Source organism: Pteropus medius, unplaced genomic scaffold (genome assembly GCF_902729225.1).
Source record: "Pteropus medius unplaced genomic scaffold, Ma_sr-lr_union100, whole genome shotgun sequence".
NCBI lineage: Eukaryota > Metazoa > Chordata > Mammalia > Chiroptera > Pteropodidae > Pteropus > Pteropus medius.
The window spans coordinates 15,191,837-15,212,460 of record NW_024352787.1 but is presented as its reverse complement, the minus strand read 5'-3'; the positions used below and the strand labels follow the sequence as shown (position 1 = coordinate 15,212,460).

Genomic DNA, 20,624 nt, shown 5'->3' with positions numbered 1-20,624 from the left:
ATTATTAGAACTAATCAATGAATTCAGTATAGTTGCAGAATACAAAATCTACGTACAGAAATAAGTTGTGTTTCTATACACTAATAATAAAATATTAGAAAAAATAAAGGAAAAATCTCATTCACAATAGTATCAAAAACAATAAAATACTGAGGAATAAAATTAATTAAGGACGTGAAGGACCTGTACACTGAAAGTACTAGACTTTGTTGAAAGAAATTGAATACACAAATAGAAAAATATTCCAGGTTAATGAAGCAGAAGAATTAATATCATTAAAATGTCCATACTACTTAAAGCCATATATAGATTTAGTACAATCCTTATCGAAATTTCAATGGCGTTTTTCACAGAAATAGAAAAAAACAATTCTAAAATTAGTATGACCACAGTAGACTCCAAATAGCCAAAGCAATCCTGGGAAAGAAGAACAAAGCTGGAGGTATTACATTTCCTGATCTCATCTATATTACAAAGCTATGGTAATCAAAACAAGATGGTGCTGGCATAAAAAGTAAATGAATGGAACAGAAACAAAAGCCTGAACATAAACATTTGAATATACAGTCAACTAATATTTGACAAGAGAATCAAAATACTCAATGGGGGAAGGATAGTGTTTTCAATAAATGATGTTTGGAAAACTGAATAATCACATGCAGAAGAATGACTTAGACCCTAATATTACACCACTCACAAAAATTAGCGCGAAATGGATTAAAGACTTACCTGAAACCACAAAATTCTGAAGAAAACATAAAGGAGGTCTTTGACATTGAATATGACACCAAAAGCACAAGCAAGAAAGCAAAAATTAATAAGTAGGACTTCATCAAACTAAACACTTGTTCAGCAAAAGAAATAATCAATAAAATTAAAAGACCACTTACTGAGTAGGAGAAAATATTTACAAATCATATATTTGGAAAGGTGTTATTATCCCAAAAACAAACAAACAAACAAACAAAAAACAAAAAAACCCACAGAACTCAACAGCAAAGAAAAAAAACATACAAATAGTCAACAAGTACATGAAAAGGCGCTTGACATCATTAGTCATCAGGTAAATACAAATCAAAACCACAATGAGTGATCACCTCATACCTGTTAAAATGTTATTATCAAAAAATGAGACAAGTGTCGATGAGGATTTGGAGAAAACATAAACCCTTGTGCACTATTGATGAAATTGTAAATTGGTGCAGCCATCATGGAAAACTTTGAATTTTCTCAAAAAATTAAAAAAGGAATTTCCATATGCTTCAGCAATCCCACTTCTGGGTATATATATATAAAAAGATGAAAACAGGGTCTTGAAGAGATATCTGCATTATATGTTCTTCGTAGCATTATTCGCAGTAGCCATAATCTGGAAACAACCTAAGTATCCATATATATAATGAACTATTATTCAGCCATGCACAAAAAGAAAATCCTGTCATTTGTGATGACATAGAGGGATCTTGAGGGCATTAAGCTAAGTGAAATAAGTCAAACAAAGACAAATATTGTATGATGTCACTTATATGTAGAATCTGAAAATCTGAAATCATGGAAACAAAGCATAGAGTGGTGGTTAGCAGGGGCAGAAGGGCATGGGGAGGTTGGGGAGATTGGGAGTTGTTGGTCAAAGGGTACAAACTTCCAATTATAAGATGAGTAAGTTCTGGGGATACAATGTACAGAATGGTGATTAGTTAATAGCTATGTACTTGAAAGTTGCTAAGAGAACAGATCTTAAATATTACCACCACAAAAAAAGAAATGATAATTATATGGTGTGTTGGAGGTGTTATCTAATGCTATGGTGGTAATCATTTTGCAATATATATGTGTATCAGATCAACATACAATGTTATATGTCAGTTGTATCTCGAAGCTAGGGGAAAATGTCAAGCTTTGTTTTAGAAAAATGAACTCTAGCATTTACATATAATGGATTATTCAGGCATGAAAAGGAACAAAGTGCTGATACATGCTACAACATGGGGAAACCTTGTGATTATTAATTTTATTTGTCAAATTGACATGGCCATGGGGTGCCCAGATATTTTGTCAAACATTATACTGGGTATTTCTGTGAGGGTACTTTAAGATGAATTTCACATTTAAATCAATAGACTGAGTAAAACAGATTGCCGGCCCTCACGTTGGTTGGCTTCATCCTATCAATTCCGAAGATCTGAATAGAACAACATTCCTAAGCAGCCATTGAATAAGAGGAAATTTCTCATACCTAACTGCCTTCTAGCCAAGGACATTATTTTTCCTGCCTTTGGACTCAAACTGAAACTGAAACATGTCTTTCCTGGGTCTCTAGCTCACCCACTTTCAGACTGGAACTACACAACTAGCTCTTCTGGGTCTCCGGCTTGCTGACTGCAGATTTTGGGACTTGTCAGCTTCCATAAATGTGTGACCCAATTCCTTACTTACTTATGTAATTTACTGGTTCTTTTTTTCTGGAGAAACATGACTGATAAAAATCTTAAAAACCATACTAAGTGAAAGAATTCAGTCACAAAAGGTCATATAGTATATGATTCCATTCATATGAAATACCTGAAATATATAAATCCATAGAGACAGAAATCAGAGGTTTCCTGGAGCTGGGTGGAAGAGGAGGATGGGGAGAAACTGCCTAATGGGTATAGGGTATAGAGTTTTACTTTGGAGTGATTTAAATGTTTAGGAACTAGGTAGAGGTAGTCGTTGTATAATATTGTAAATGTGCTAAATACCACTGAATTGTTCAGTTTAAAAATAGTCAATTTGATGTTATATGAATTTTAAATAAATTCTTTTAAATAAAACAAAGTAAAAAATGCATGCATGCATAAATATATACATACATACATACATACATACATACATACATACATACATACATACTTACATACCAGAGCAAGGATTGTATATTTAAAGCTTCCAGGGGGCCAGTCAGTATTACATTTCATAGAATCTAAGGTACCACAAATTTCAAGACTGTTCATTGATTTTCGTACAGCCAAACTAGAAAAAGCTTTCCAATTGTAATTATAAGGCAAATCAAATTGATGGTTAGCTACACCCAAATTTCAGAGCATAAAGATGTGAAGCAATGGATGTCTTAAGATTGATGGAAGCAGTCCCAGGGAGGAGTCCTGAGAAAGTGTGGTGCTTCTCAAGAGACTGCTGTTTCTAAGCTCCAGCTGCTTATTTTTGGCTATTTTGATATTTTAAAAGTCTGAAACCCACATTGTAGGTAAATCTCCCGATTTTGAAAAATATGTTGAAAACTATTTTTGAAAAACTCAAATACTCTATAGGACAAAGAAAACATGTCAACGAGCCATACAACCTGTAGCCTTACCTGTGCACAGTGGTGCCTTATGACAGGTTTGACCCAGATGAGAATGTTCAGCCCCAGGGAGTGGAGTGAAGTCTCCTTCACAGACAAGGAACCAGCTGGGCGACAGAGTCCAGACAAGAAAGTAAGATCTTTGTCTCTATTGGAAGGCATGGACCTGAGTGTGAAGGGCAGAAAGTCATGGTCCAGAATCTGTTTTTGCTGCTTGGAACTATGATCAAAATAGTTTTGATGGGTTGTGATATTTAGAGACAAATCTAAGGCATCTTTAGGTTACTGTCTAAGAGAGGTAGATGCTTGAGACTGGTGCTTCTCTAAGTGTGGTCTCCCCAGCAGCATCAGCCTCACCTGAAACTTGATAGAAATTCAGACTCTCCAGCCTCCTCAGACCTACAAAATCAGATTCTTCGGGTGTGGGGCCCACAACCTGTAGTTTATTAAGCCCTGCATGTGACTCTGATACATGCTAAAGTTGGAGAACCTCTGCCCTAAAGCAAACAGAATGACTCAATTATTTCTTAGAATTTGGTAGAGTTTGTCATGTCCCCACTTTCAGAACTGTCTACACAAGAAATTATTTTTAAAAGAATAAATAGAAAGCCTAAAAATCATCAGGGAAAATCCAGTATTTGATAATTTCCAGCTAGCATTCTCATTCGCACAGTGATTCTTACACATTCTCATCACCTTCTTTTTAGTAAGCCAAACACCGAGCTTTTTAAACACAGCAGTCTTTAGCCCCAAGCAGATTTGCTCCTAGCGCTAATATCTATATTCGGTGTCACCAAAAGTAGTCAGTCTAATAAAGAAAATCTTTCCTAATTAACACATTTTGTCTAATGAACACAATAAAAACTAGAAGGAGTGCCTAATTTTTCCAACTCCTCTTTTTTTCCCCATAGAGCTTAGCAGAAGAACCCTGAAATTAGGAAGGCTATGCCTTCCCTTCAGATAATTAAGAAAGTGAGAGCAGTGGGGACTCCAGAAACTGGCTTGGTGAGAACAGAATCCGAAAGCAGAGAGGAGCAGGCAGAATAAGAACCAAATATGAGCAAAAGAGAGCGAGCAACCAGGCCAGGCCTAAAGAAATGCCTCAGGGTTAACAAATTCTACGGGAGATTCTGCAATTCTCTTTTTATCTAAGTCAGCTAGACCAGAATTGATTCATCCCAGGTAAGTTTTGGGAAGTCAGCAAATTGTTGTGAGCTCAGCTTTCACATTTACAAATTTGGGAGTAAATGATTCCTAATTTGCAAACTGTTAAAATAGTGTATCTAGAAGAACTGGTTCTGTGCTTGGCACACAATGAACACTCATCCCTGTTGTCTTCTTGCCCTTTTGATGGGCCTTCTAAGTCTTCCATCACAGGTGTTCCTGAGGTTGGGGAAATTGCTGGAAATGCTGTTGACTGTTGAAGTTTTATGTTTCACTCTTTTAGCTCCTAAAGATGGCTTGGTACTTTGAGCTTACAGGCCTTTTGTTGGAGAACTTGGATTAAGCTGCTTTTGCACCTAACGGTAGCATTTGAGGATTCAATGAAGGAATGTACTCAAAAGTACTCTGTAAACATTTGTAGGTGTTTGTTTGTTTGTTTGCTGTTTGCTTGTTTGAATATTTCAGTGATTTGGAGGTAGAACTGGGATTTTGGCCTGGGATTCATTTGATTTTTGATTTTTAAGGTAGCTCGGAGGCATATCAGATTACTTAATTGACTTTATCCTGGATGCAAAAGATATTGAACTTCATAAGAACCATTTATTTCTGATCTAAAATGGAATCTGTAATTTTCTGCTCTTGGCTGCTGATATGCTATAGCTTTGAAAATTTATTATTTATAATGCAATGCTACTTTGTACTTGATTTTTAGAGTTAGATTATGAATTGTGGAGCCCTGCACTTTTGATTTATAGAAAATCAAAGTTATTTGGGTCAGGTGACTAGACAAATGTTGAGTGAAGTCATGAATTTCAATCTCTGACATCACTGTTGATTTAATTGTTTTGTAACTAAACAGAAACATTGTCTGTAATTTTAGGAAAAAGAAGTCATTCTATAATTATTTGAGAATAATCATGGGCACGTAAATGGATTAGCATATCATAATTAAGCGTAAAATGGCCACAGGCCTGTTGGAAATGCCTTATGCGTTACAGGGAGCTTCTCCAGCTTTTTCCCAAGGAAGTAAACCCAGGTCTGGAATATTCAGAGAAGCAACTCAGAGGAACTGAACAGACATTTCTCCCTAGAGGACATACAAATGGCCAACAAACATATGAAAAGATACTCAACATTGTTAACATTAGAGAAATGCAAATTAAAACTACAATGAGATACCATCTCACACCTGTTAGAATAGCTATAATCAACAGGACAAATAATAACAAATGTTGGAGAGGATGCAGAGAAAAAAGAACCCTCATATATTGCTGATGGGACTGCAAATTGGTATGCAGCCACTATGGAAAACAGTATGGAGGTTCCTCAAAACACTAAGAATTGATCTACCACATGATCCAGCAATCCCTCTACTAAATATTTACCCCAAAGACTTGAAAACCCATATCCGAAAAGATATTTGCACACCAATGTTCATAGCAGCAGTATTTATGTTGGCCAGGACATGGAAGCAACTAAAGTGTAGTATAATAGATGACTGGATAAAGAAGCAGTGGTACATATATACAATGGAATATTACCTAGCCATAAGAAGAGATGAAATGCTGCCATTTCATCTGGATGGATCTTGAGATAATCATGCTATATGAAATAAGCCAGACAGAAAAAATTGAAAACCACATGATATCACTTATATGTGGGATATAAATCTAAAAGTAATAAACGAACAGGACAAACAGAGTCTCATTGACATAAACAATAGACTGGAGGTTGCTGGACGGTAGTGGGGATAGGGGATGAGAGAGGCAGGTGTGGTCAAAGGAGTCAAATATGTGGTGACAAAACGAAATCTAACTATGGTAGATGATTACATAATGTAATATATATATTACATTATATATATATAATATATATATATAATGTAATATATATATTACATTATGTAATCATCTACCATAGTTAGATTTCATTTTTAAGTTTCAGCTATACATTGTTAAAATGTATAGCTGAAACTTAATAGATTTTGTTAACCAGTGTCACCATAAAAATAAATAAATAAGTAAATAAATAAATAAATAAATATCAAGTAAATACGTAAGTAAGTAAAAATAAAAATAAATGGTAGAATATCTGTGAGTTCAGCAGTTTTCTTAACCTCAAATACGTCTCTGAATCTCATCTTAAACAAGATGTCAGGATTCAAAACTTTCCTGAGCCCAGCAAACATCTTTACTTCCTGGGAAATATTTATTACAGCTACTATTGCTTGTGCTTTCCTACTATCAGTCTGGTGTTGAGATGACTTTGTAAATAATGTTAGGAAAAAGCTGAGTTATGTAGGACTTTATGTTTTAAATGTGTCTCTCCTCCGAGTTTAGTGGCTTCTGAAAATATATAATTTATCTTTTTGTCTTCAGACCTGTTTGATGCAAAAAAGGTAAAGAAATTTTTTTGTAAATATCCTGAATAACCAGCAGAGGAAAATTTAAATAGGAAGAACCAAAATATGTATGCTTTAAATAGGAAAGAACAAATGTATTATTCTTTGTTATCATTGCATGTTTAAGCTCATTTTAGCCTAGCATAAAATGTACAGTTTAATTCTACACTTTTTAAAAAATATAAATTGTAATGCACACACTTTAGACTTGTAAACTTACAAGATTCTATTAAAAGTATAGTTTTTGTTGTGCTTTCAAGGAACTTACATTCTGAGAAGGAACAAGAAGACATTTATATTTTTAAACTGGAATTAGGAGCAACTGATTGTAATTATTCCACTTAGGCAGATACAGCACTGTAAGAAGGGTGTAGTCATCCTGCCAAAGGCCCCTATAGTCTTTAACAAAGCATAGGTTTGTAAAAGAAGAAAAGTCCACAACATTAAAGATTGAGCCTTGACTGTGCTTTTGGGTATTGGCCACTTTGAGAGTTAGAAGAAAGATCCAACCCAAAGACGCAGTCTCTGAACTCTTCGTTGACCTCTGCTGCTCTGTGTCAGGGCAAGTAAGAACAAACAGAAAAGGAAGAAGTAGGCTCTCCAATGTGAAGAGGGATAATGCCTAAAACCAAACAGTTTTCAGATTCATCAATCTGAGCCCTATCTTCTTCTGATCCTTTATTATTAAACACAGACCTATCATAGAGTTTCACAATCTCTTAGTTCACTCCGTATGCCACCCACATTGGTTTCCTCTGCTGAGCAGCCTAGTATCCTTGAGGTTCACCTTACACTTAGGTCTAAGAGCAGACATACTGAGATTTGCACACAATCTATAGCCAAGTGCCTAGGCCCACCAAGGGCACCTGCTTCAACAAGGAGGTGTTCTAATAATCCTTTTGTACCCCTCTTGGGCTGAAGCTGTAAGCCCCAGTGATGCTATCATTATTACCAGTCTTACATAAGGCAGATTGATGCTAACATGAAATCACAGCTCTCACAGTATCAAAAATACTGAGAGGCAGGAAAAAGAGACAAGCCCATACAACCTACAAAGACTGAGTTACAGGTCATCAAATTTTCCATATTTTTTTCATTCATCAGTATAGATTATCTTCTAAAAGTAAACACTGTGTGGATTTGCTTAATACTCAAATTTTTAAAAGTTTTTTGCAAATATACAATGTATGCAAAGGTAATTCTGCCTTTGAAAATAATCATTTCTGAGAAAACTTACTTAGAAGAGAGTGGAAGCAAGGACTCTGGCTGTTTTGATTAACCCATTAACAGATATGTGTGTGTGTGTGTGTGTGTGTGTGTGTGTGTGTGTGTGTGTGTGTATAGAGAGAGAGAGAGAGAGCGCGCAATGGAAAATAAAGCATTTTAGCAATTTGGTTTGAAAATATCTACTAGACTATAGCTAACTCATGCAACAATTATATTCCAAAATTTCCCAGGAAAAAGGTAAAGAGATTTCAGAATAGCTTCTTCAGGTTCTTTCCAAATAAACAGAATATTTTAGAAATCCTTAGATAATAAGACAGATCAAAAGAAATGTATATATAGCAGTTTAACATTATACTAAATGAAAACATTATAATTACAACAGTAAAGATCTGTTGACTATCATTCTACTTCCTTTGGGTCTGCTTTAATAAATACTATTTGCAATATAAATAGACATTATTTACATAAGTGTTTACAAAGGGCCTCTTATTATAGTAATTACATTTATTGATTTCCATTTCTCTGAAGAGCACCCCTTATTCTCATTAGCATTCCCTACTCTATTACTGAGAAAAGATATTTGGTTGCTAGAACCCTGTTTTGATCACTAATAGCGTAATGAAATCACAGCGTTACTGTCCTTATAGAGTGTAGCTGGAGGGTAATTAAGCATGTTTGTGTTGGAGTGTATCTATTTAATGCTTGTTTTGCTTGTCTCCTATTTTCCTTCTTACAGATTTTTAAAAGCATTGGCTCTGATGAGACTGCCCAGGGGCAAGGAAATCGGAGGCTGATCAGCTTTTCTCTCTCAGGTATGTTTTGCTCACCTGAAGGCTTATGGAGAGAATAAGAATGTGAACCAACAGTCAGGAAACCCACTTCAATTTGACTCTTACCTAAAAGTTACCCAACCTCTCTGTGTCTCAATTTCTCCATCTGTAAAACAAAAATTGTCCTCATGAGGACATTGGAGGATTCAATAAATAATAGATTCAACAGCACTTTGAGATGATGAGAAGAGAAGCTACTATTCTACTTCTCCGTTTCTAAGTAGTGTTGCAATCATAAGGCCTGTGTGCTCAGCACATCAAATATTAAATATTTAATAGATCAGAATTTTAAATAAGGAAAGGTTTTATTTCTTGAAATGGAACCATGACAAGGAGATGGAAGATTTCTAGTTCTCTCAAATTCTCTTAAGAGTGCCTCAAGTTCTAGTACTCTATATATACAGGTTGAAGGGGTGGGGCAAGAGATGAGATCCAAGGAAGAGCTAGAAATTTCCAAATCTCTTTGCTCCTGTCATTCAAACCAGAAGTTACTCAAGTCTCTGGCAGAACTCCATTCAATTAGCATATCTATAGAAATGCAGGCTGGGACCAAGGCAACATCTGAAAGAGATGGAGAAGCATTCCACCCTGTTACCGTAAAAGTAATTGGAGTTTTTATAAAGTGGAGGTAAAGAAAAGCCTGCAGAGAGAAGCAGCAGCCAGTAGACTTTTTGTCTAAATAAAATCTTAATTAAGCCCAATTCGTAAAACCAACAAAACCTGAGCTGCTCAAAAAGGACATTTATGGAAAAACCTGTGTAAATCATATAAAGTCTGTAATTTAGTTAATATTATTTAATTAATAGTTAAGAGTAATTTAGTTATTTTTTTTAGTTTTAATAATGTACCATAGTTCTGTAATATGTTAGTAGTTGGGAAACTGAGTAAATGGTACTGTACTATCTTTGCAACTCTTATGTAAATCTAAAATAATTTCAGTATTAAAAGTATAAAGAAAAACTGAATTGTTCTTGCTAAAATGTTATATGAACCCCATACACTCAATTTCACCCTAAGTTGTCTTTGAGGAGATGTAATGTCATGAAGCTCTAGGATGCTGGTGAGTATAGTTTGAGAAACTATTGCCTTATTAGCTTGTTGTCAAACCAAAAAATATTGCAGGCCATAAATGTCAGAAATTCAAGATCACACTCATGTACTGTCCTTGGGAGATAGACAATTAACTGGGGCTTTTCATATTAAAGTAAGCCCCAGTAAAGCAAATGTATGTCTAAAGTTCCACTGATAAGTGATTATAGCAAGGTTACAAGATACAAGGTTAATATACAAAATTTCAATCACTTTTCTATATACCAGCAATGAAAAAGTAGAATTTGAAATTAAAAATACAATACCATTTACATTAGCACCCCCAAAATGAAATGATTAGCTGTAGATCTAAAAAATGCATAAGATCTATATATAAGGAAAACTATAAAATTCTGATGAATGAAATCAAAGAACTAAGTAAAGGGAGAGATATTTCATGTTCATGGTTAGGGAGTTATAATACTGTAAAGATGTCAGTTCTTCCCAACTTAATATATAGAATCAATGCGATCCCAATCAAAATCCCAGCAAGCCACTTTTTTGGATATTGACAAATGGATTCTAAAATTTATATGAAAAGGCAAAAGACCCAGAATAGCCAATATAATATCGAAGATCAAAGTTGGAAGACTGACACTACCCACTTCAAAACTTGCCATAAAACTAGGAAACAAGACAATGTGGCATTGGTGAAAGAATAGAAAAAAAAATAGATCAGTGGAACAGAATAGAAAGCCCAGAAATAAATTCTGATATAGTCAACTGATCTTTGACGAAAGAGCAAAGGCAACACAATGGAGTAAAAATATTCTCTTCAATAAATGGTGCTGGAACAATTGGACATCCACTTGCAATAAAAAAAAAAAATGAATCTAAACACAGACCTTAATTCCTTCACAAAAATTACTCAGAATGGATCATAAACCCACATGTAAAATACAAAGCTATAAAACTCCTAGAAGATAACATAGGAAAAAAAGCCTAGGTGACCTTAGGTACGGTGATGCCTTTTTAGATACAATACCAAAGACATGATACATGAAAGAAATAATCAACACATAAAAAAATATATAAATTTAAAAAATAATGTAAATATTATTAAAATTAAAAACTTCTGCTCTGTGAAATACTATAATAAGGGAATGAGAAGATAAGCCACAGCCCAGGAAAAACTATTTGCAAAAGACACACCTGATAAAGGGCAGTTATCCAAAATATACAAAGAACTCTTAAAACTCAATAAGATGAAAGCAAACAATCCAGCTGAAAAATGGGCCAAAGACCTTGGCAGAAATTTCACTAAAGAAGACATACAGATGGCAAATAGTAAATGATAAGACACACCACACTATAAGTCATCAGGAAAATGCAAATTAAAACAACAGTGAGATATCACTGCATGCCTGTTAGAATGGCCAAAATCCAGAAAACTGAAAATACCAAATGCTGACAAGAGTGTAGAGAAATAGGAACTCTCATTCATCGCTGGTAGGAATGCAAAAATAGTACAGACACTCTGGAAGATATTGTGGTAGTCTTTTACAAAATTGAACATACTCTTTACCATATGATCTGGTGATCACACTGACTAAAGTTTACACAAATGAGTTGAAAACTTAAGTCCATAAAAAACTTACACACAGATTTTTATAGCAGCTTCATTCATAATTGCCAAAAGTTGGCAGCAATCAATATGTCGTCCTTCAGTAGGTGAATAGATAAATAAACTATGGTATATCCGGATAATGGAATATTTAGTGCTAAAAATAATGAGTTATCAAACCACAAAAAGACATGGAATGTATATTACTAAGTGAGAAAAAGCCAATCTGAAAAGGCTACATAGTGTATGATTCCAACTTTCTGGAAAAAGCAAAACTATGTAGGCAGTAAAAAGATCAGTGGTTGATAGGCATTGGGGAAAGAGATATGAACAGGCAGAACACAGAGAATTTTTAGGGCAGTGAGAATACTCTGTATGATACTCTAATGATGGATATGTTTGTGAAAACACATAGAATATACAACACCAAAAGTGAACCCTAATGTAAACTATAGACTTTGAGAAGAGAAGTAAAGTATTTATCACTCTTCGATGATGATGTGTCAATGTAGGTTCATCAATTATAACAAATATACCACTCTGGTAGGAGGTGTTGATAATGGGGGAGGCTATGAATATGTGGAGCAGGCAGTATGTAGAAAATCTCTGTACTTCCTCTTAAATGTGATGTGAGTCTACAACTGCTCTTAAAAAAAAAGCCTTTTTTATGAAAAAAAAAATTCATTGACAACATTAGCATGTATCTGTCTAGGTTAAAAAAAAAAAAGTGAAGAACCCCAAAACTTTTGTATTAGTAGGACAAAAAGTAACAACTCCTGATTTGCTATTCTTGTGTTTCTCTTGAAATGTTTGAGAAGCAAAAATTATTTTTACAAACCTTCAGAAACAGTAGAAACCAGGAAAGCTACTCAACTACCTGCCAAAAATGACGAGGAATTTTTACTAACCAAAGCTCAGTGAAATCCTAAAGCCTAAGAATGATGTGATGTCAGATTAGTTGTGTGGAACTGGGGAAGGAAATGAAATCCCTCTCTATTAATTGGTTCCCATTTTGGCTCCGCAATGCAAACATGGGCTCACAAACCCACCATAGGAAAGAAAACCACCTTCCCAACTTAGTTCAAACAATTGGTTCATCTCCTATAGCTCCCCCAAATATAATTTTTTTACACTTATTCCAAGGCAAAATTGCCATCAATTAAATATGACTGGAGTGGTAAAGTTAGCAGCTAAAGAAGCAAATCTGGAATGGTCATGGAAGTATGATATTCAGTAGCTGAACATATATATGTGTTAATTCACTCAATCTAGGAAAAAAAGAATAAATACTACTTAAAGTATCATAACAAATCCCACGATAAAAAGATCAACAAATCTATAACTAAGCAAACCCATAAAGTATCAAAAACTTGACTAGAGATGCCAGTCATCTCCAAGTATAAAAGTAGAGACGAAGATTCCAACAGTAGCCAGTTGGGTGACCAAACTAACTGAAAAGGACAAAAAGGACTAGAAAGGACAAATAACAAGACTCCACAAACTATTCATGAACAAATAGCAGACATTTTGACTTGAAGAATGTGTAGAGAAGAGATTCTACCTCATAAAAAAGTTGAAGGACATAACAGTCAAGAGAAAAAGAAATAGTTCATTGATAAATATCTACTGAAGCATTTATCATTCCTCTGCTTGTACTCTCAATAAAATACAGGAAAGCTTAGGACCTATTAAGTAAGTTTAAGATGAGGAAAAGTAGTAAGAGAGTTCTTTGAAGCTGGCAAAAATAAAAACTTAGAAAACTAAGTGTATTTGTTTTCTATTGCGTGTATATGTTTTCTATTGCTGCTGTAACAAATTACCATAAAACTGGTGACAACACAAATATATTTGTACAGTTCTGAAAGTCAGAAGTACAAAATGAATCTCAAGGGAATAAAATCAGTGTGTCAGCAGGAGTGGTTCCTTCCTGGGGTCTCCAGTGATAAATTCATTTCTTATCTGTTTTAGGTTCTAGAGTCTGCCTGCATTTTTTGGCTCATGGTTGCATCATTCCAATCTCTGCTTCATTGTCACATCAATTTTTCCTCACTATGCCCCTCCTAATTCCATTTGATAAGGATTCTTATGATTACATTGGGCTCATCTAGATAATCCAGAATAATCTCTTTATCTCAGTCGATATCCTTAACTTAATCACATCTGCAAAGTCCTTTATGCTATGTAAGGTATACACATGTAAGGTTTACACAGATTCCACGGATTACGTTGTGGTCATCTTTGGGGGTAGTGGGGGACATTTTTCTATCTATCACAATCAAGGAGAAATGTAATTCTAAAAGGTACAAACATAGAATTAAAAGTGGGTTTTAGAAAGCCATAAAGAACTCAGTCACCACTACAGAATTAGAATTAGTAATCTGGTAGACTGACTTGAGAGTCTCTCCCAGAATGCACAGATGAAGGGCAAAATACAGAGATGAGAGGGGAAAGGATGGATGATACATACAGCACCAACACATATGTAATTGGTATTTTCAATGAAGAAGTCAGAACAAATTGAACAGAAACAATAATAGGAGAAACGTTTTTGAGCTAAAGATAACTTCGAATCTTTGAATTAGACTATTAAGTGCTAAGGGAAAGTGTTTATATAGAGATTGTATTTATATTATATAGAGATTGTATATACAATATGAAATCAATTATGCAAAGAAAAATACTGGAAAGTAATAAGGAAAAAGTCTGGTAATGGTTGCCACTACATGGTACAAGTTGAAATAATTTTAAAATTCTGTTTCTTTTCATTCTGAACTTAAAAATGTTATAATAATTGTGCATTATGTTCATCATCAGAACAAAAAAAACAAATGCAGGTAAAAATGGGAGTAAATTAAGTATTCTCCCATTAATGTATCATTTACTTCTGGAAAATCATAAAACTCTATATGTTCTTACAGACATTCATTCCAACAATTTTATAGTTAAAGAAATTGAGACCTGAAAGAATTAAATAGATTTCCTCAAGTGATAAAGTTCAATAGTGAGTGTTCCAGAATTAAAACTAGGTATGCTGACTCCCAGTTCCATGCATTTTTCTTTACACTCATTGTTGCAACAGTTTTCAAATACTTTTACTCCATGAAACATGTATTTTAATAAGATCCAAATTGAACTTAACTGTGTAAATCTTTATAAAGCAAAGTACAAGTTTACTGAAGGACATGAAAGAAGACCTGAGAAAAAAATAAAAATGTTTTTGAATAAGAAGCAATATAAAGGTACCAATTATCCCAAACTTAATCTATAAATTCAATGCAATTCCAATCAAAATCTCAGTATCTAATCCCAAAATCTAATGGGTTTTCTTTATAGGTTACCATCTTCTTTTCCCTGGCTGCCCTTTGAGAATGCCCATTATTTTTTGTGTTTCCTTACCTAATGGTATCAGCTAGTTCTTGTATTTATCTTTCATTATTTTTCATTCTTTGGTCTCTCTCTTCTTACAATTTATTTATAGATTTCCGTCTTCAAAATCACTGATCCTTTCCTCCATTTGGTCAAGTCTATTTCCCAAGCTTGCTATTTCATTTTTTATCTCTTTCAGTGCGTTCTTCATCTACAGAAATTCTATTTGGTTCTTTTTGAGGGTTTCAGTCTCCTTACTAAAGAACTCATTCTGCTCATCTAGCTGTTTTTTCAACTCCTAGAATTTTTGATATGAATTATTTTGGCTTTCATTGAGTTTTTTCAGAAGTATCATCCTGAATTCTCTGTTATTTAAATTGCATATTTCTATGTCTGTAAGCTTATTTTCTGGAGATTTTTCTCTTTCTTTCTGAGCTGCTTTGTCACCTTAGTTGATCATAGTGTTTAATAGACTATTTCTCCACCTGGGCATTAATGGAAGTGTATTCTGCTATTTTTCCAGAAAGATTTATTACATAAATGTCTCTCTTTTGCCCATAGCTATGAAGGAGTTTTTCTTTTGGTTTTCAGTAGGTGACATCTAATCCTCTTGGATCCCTACTTTATATAAAGTCTTAATAATGCCTTTTTTCTTAAAATATTCAATCACACTCGCTACCCTCAGTCTCAGTCCTTGTCAGTGTTAGCAATAGTTTCAGTAGTGTTTGCTCAGATTCCCTTGGGGCTCCACAGTGTTCAGTGTTGGAGGATGTGGGGGATATGCCCTCTGTGTTGGGGGATAGGGGCTGCTCCTCAGCCTTATATTTTGCAACAGCAACTGGTAATAATCAGCTGTTGCCTCTCTGCCATCTCCACTTCTCTGCTTTCTGCCTTGATCCCTGGAAACTGCTGCTGAGAGAAGCTCGCAGCTCTCTTAGGTAGGGCTGTTCAGGGAATCCACCACACCTTCTCCTCTTCCCCTCTTTTTGCAGGAAGCTGGGGCTGCGAGAGGCAGCTTCATTGTTTCTCCCAGTCTATTGCCTGACTCCTGCTGTTCTGACCTGCAGTAGCTCTTATTTGCAGATCCCATGTTAAGTTGTGTCGATGTACAGGTTGGATGTTTTTATTGAGTTTTAGATGTTCAGCTTATTGTTGTTTCAAGGGGAGAGATATGGAAACATCTCTCACTCTACCATGTTTCCTAGAATAGAATATTTTTAAAAAAAGATTCATTTACGCTTGAGAATTTAACCTATGTCAATGTTGATGTTTCTATTAAAAGGTAATATAACTTATTGATTATAAGCACAGACTTAGGAATCAAATAGACTGGTTCAAATTTTATTTCAAATATTGACCAATTCTGACAACTTTATCAAGTTACTTAATACATAAGACTCCATTTTCTCTTTCTCAAATTAGTAATATACAATTTTATAGGGTTCATGGTTCAAATTAAATCAGATAATGTATTTGAAGGTCATTGAATGGTTTCCAGAATTTAGTGACTTGCCGATAAGTGGTAGGTGGTAGGGATGGACCTGATGAGATGATAGTAGTCATATTATTTTATGATGAATAAATCTATAAATCTATATGTCTGTTATACATCTATATATCTATATCTATATCTATATCTATATCTATATCTATATCTATATCTATATCTATATCTATATCTATCTATATCTATCTATCTATCTATCATCTATCTATATATGTCAGGATCTCCAACACCATCCCAGATTTGATGATTCACTAAAACTTAGCATATAATCATACTCATGGCTACAACTTATTACATTGAAAGAATATAAAGTTAAATAACCAAAGGCTAACGGTGCTTGGAGAGAAGTCTGGAGGAAATCAGGGCCTCGCTTTCATGGGTCTTCCCAGTGGGATCACACAGAATGTGCCTATTTCCCCCATCAACAAGTTGTGACAACACATGAAATGTTGTATATCAGGGAAGCTCATTACAGACTAAGAGTCAAGGTTTTCTTTGGGGTCTTGTCACATAGGCACCTCTGCCTAGCAAATACCAAAATTCCAGATTCCCAAAAGGAAAGCAGGTGTTTAGCATAAACCACATAGTTTACACACCCAGGTTAGATAAAATGAGCCACTCATCAGTTCTGAGGTGTGGAAACCCTCCAGAGATCCAAGTTCCCAGACACTAGCTAAAAACCAACCTTATGAACAACCCTTTTTAAGGAGGGAAACCTCAAGTTGCTGTGTTCTCTTTTTTCTGCATATACTCCTATGGTTTTTATACATTTCTGTGATGGTTATTGTGCTTTGTATCATTTTTCCCCTGGGTTTTACAAATTTCTATGATGCTTATTGTACTTTCTACCTTTTTCTCTCCTCATTGCAGTATATTATAATTCAAGAGTAAGAATTTTATTATGGAAATAACATTAAATCAACTCAAAATAACTTTTAAGTAAATTTATATAAAAACTTCTGTACTTTTTTCTTAGTAAAAAATTACTCAAACACATCACAATTTATACTATGGGTTGGGTATCAATTCAATGTATCTTTACCTCCATTTCTTTCACTGATATATAAATGGAAATAATTTGGGGGAAGGAGGGATACTTCAATAATAGAAAACTTTTTAATTGTGTTTTTGACATCATAAATATATTTCTAATAAATATAAAATGATTTTGATTTATCCTAGAATAATTATAAAACATTATCACAAATGGTCTTGTTCTCTCTCTCTCTCTCTCTTTCTCTCTCCCCCAACTCCCTTCAGCATGAAATTGTACAGGATCAGACAATTTCAATTAAATGAAACAGTTCAGTTTTCAAAGCTTTGCCTGACAGCATGGTTATTTAAAACTCTCCTCACTGATATGCATTTAACTCCATGGAAACCATATTTTCTTTTCTCATTTCTCCAGTGTCCATGCTCTTTGCTGTTTTAACCCTCCTTTTTCTCTTTATTTCTTCTAATGTTCTCTTATTCAGCTAAGATCATATTTACTGTGAGGCTATAACCCTTGTTTTTTCTTGTGTCTTCACTTTGCAGAGAAATTTTCACCTAGGTCCATAAAATTTCAAAGTTGGATTTCCTTACTCATTTTTCATCTAAGTTTTCTAAGGTGACCCTCACCCAATCCCATTATATTAGCCTGCCCAAAGAATACTAAAGTCCAACCCAGTCAAGGCTAATTGTCCTCGCTTGAAAAGCTTAGTGACCTTAATACCAGTCATATTGATTTATTACAAGGATTTCTCACCAAAATAATTTAATACATACCAGTAAATGTTCCATATAGTGGATTATACAGACATATTTGCAATGAGGTAGAAATAGTCTAGAGATTAAAAGATTGTTCCATGTTTTAGATGGACTTTTCTCCTTTTGAAAGGTCTATTATGATCTTCAACCTCACTAAAACTCATTTAAATTAAACTATCTTTTATTTTATAGATTTCCAGGCCACGGGTTTGAAGAAAGGGATGTTTTTCAACCCAGATCCTTACCTGAAGATTTCCATTCAGCCTGGGAAGCACAGCATCTTCCCCGCCCTCCCTCACCATGGACAGGAGAGGAGATCTAAGATCATAGGCAACACTGTGAATCCCATCTGGCATGCTGAGGTGAGTGCCCTGGGCCCTAAGAAGACACCTAAGTGACCAAATGAAATGACTGATCATGATGAAGTTCATGTGCTACTTTCTCTTTCTTAGAGTCCTACTTCTACCACTAAATTCATGGCTTTCTTGATCTTAGAAGAGAGCTGTGTTCTCGATGAGTTGCAACTCTCAGGATTCTTGATAGAGTTCCTCAAGGTAGTACCAGGAAATCATTCATTGCATTTACACTCAGTAGCCATACAGTAGCCCCTTTATTTGGATCCAAACCTGTACCTAAAAGCAGGACAGCCTTTCTCTCTGCCTTTGTGTGGGAGAAAGAAGAGTTTTGATTTGAGCATTCTCATATTCTAATCATACATGTGGTCCTTAAGCAAGTGAGACAAATTGTAAATATGTCCCTCTGGACTAGTGCCAGAGATGTTAAAACAGCTTCCTGGGACAGATAAATCAATAAGACTAGAATAACTCTGGGGTTACATTTGCTTGATTAAATAGACATAAAGCTTAATTGTTCATCCATCTTCCTGGTTCACACAGTGCTAGGCAACTTGTTGGAGTATTAAATTATTTGTTTTTGTCTAATGAAAGCCTTTCTCCACTCCTGAACGTGTCTCCACCACCAGCCAGGTACTAGAAGGTTTCTTAACAAAACCATGGGTCAGAGCTAGCAGAAAGTTGTCACAACCCATTTGGCTGCCTAATTTGCTCTCTTTAGCTTGAGGGTATAACCTGCAAACTATGTGGGTAAGGAAGCAGAGAGGCTTAAGGCCTGATCATGGCAGCAGTCTAGTACAGTAAAAGTGCAGCTTTGTAGTCACACAAACCTTGGGTCAAGTCCCATATTGACTAGTCAATCCAAGTCTCATATTATCTTATGGAAATGTACTATTCCTACTCAAGACATTTGCTTTGGACAGGATTCTTTCCTTTATTCTTTAAAATGGATTATCTCTGATATAGAATCCTTAAACACCTTTAACAAGAAAGTGTAATTAGATATTTGGGGGCAAACATCTTTAAACCACCTACTTCCTAGGCTTAATTAACCCTACCCAGAAGAGCAACATAGGGGCTTTTAAGTGGACATAAGGGAAATGGAGTTGCACTTAAACTTCCTGCTACTTTAGTTATTCACAGATTCTAAAGCACAGATAGCACCATTAGTATGGAATAATGAATCTTAAATTATTTGTTTCTTTAGTCTTGGCTATTCTCACCATCTATTTCTGCACTCCTAGCTGCATTCCTAGGAATAATACAAGATGCCACAGACATTTATAGTACATGAAATAAAAAGACTTCTCTCTGAAGAACTTTAGAGCAACTTGTTCTAAGGTATTTAGTCATAAAGGTGTTATATCTCAGAGAACATTTGTAAAATCCAGCACCATCAGAACGTTTTTGGACCTCCTCCATTCTATTTAGCATGCTACAGTTAAAGTTAGTGTTCTAAATAAGTTTCAGTAAATGTTTCCCTGATGAAGCTCAAATTTCTCAAGTTGAACAGAGAGTAACTGGCTGAGCTGTGATTTGAATAAAGGTTTGTGTGACTGTAAAGCTGTTCTTTCAGCAGGTAGATTATACTATAGTGCCCAGTGCCCACATGTGGAAGTCATAGCTCCTGTGAAGAGCATTCAAGGCCTTCTATGACCTGGCATTGCTTACCACTAATATCAATTAAGGATGCATTTGGCTCTAAGCTAAAGGAAGCCTAGCCATCTGTGATATTTCTCACAAACAAGAAGTCTGAAGGGAGGTGGTTCAGGCAATGCAGTCGCTGAGTATAGCCACCAAGGACTGAAGTTCTCAGCATCTTCCCATTACATCTTAGCATAGGGCTTTTGTTTTCCTATCTTAAAGCCTCAAAACCAAATTCCAAGCAAGAAGAAAACAAAAAAAAGCCAAAGAATTCTTCTCCTTGTAAGGCTTTGCATATTTATTCTGTAAAAGCCCTTCCTGGCAAAAGCCCTATTACCTGTCACAGGACTTCACCTGTATAGGAAAGCCTAGTGTTCTGCTTTCCTAACT

The 20,624-nt window shown here is 35.0% G+C and overlaps 1 protein-coding gene across 1 annotated transcript in view; it reads left to right on the top strand.

The window, feature by feature from the left end:
• HECW1 (HECT, C2 and WW domain containing E3 ubiquitin protein ligase 1) overlaps window positions 1-20,624 on the top strand; it is a 469,328-nt gene that overhangs the window by 267,429 nt on the left and 181,275 nt on the right. The window contains exons 6-7 of the mRNA XM_039849134.1: window positions 8,869-8,944; window positions 18,430-18,599. Coding sequence (XP_039705068.1) covers window positions 8,869-8,944; window positions 18,430-18,599 — 246 coding nt within the window. The remainder of the gene's footprint in view (window positions 1-8,868; window positions 8,945-18,429; window positions 18,600-20,624) is intronic.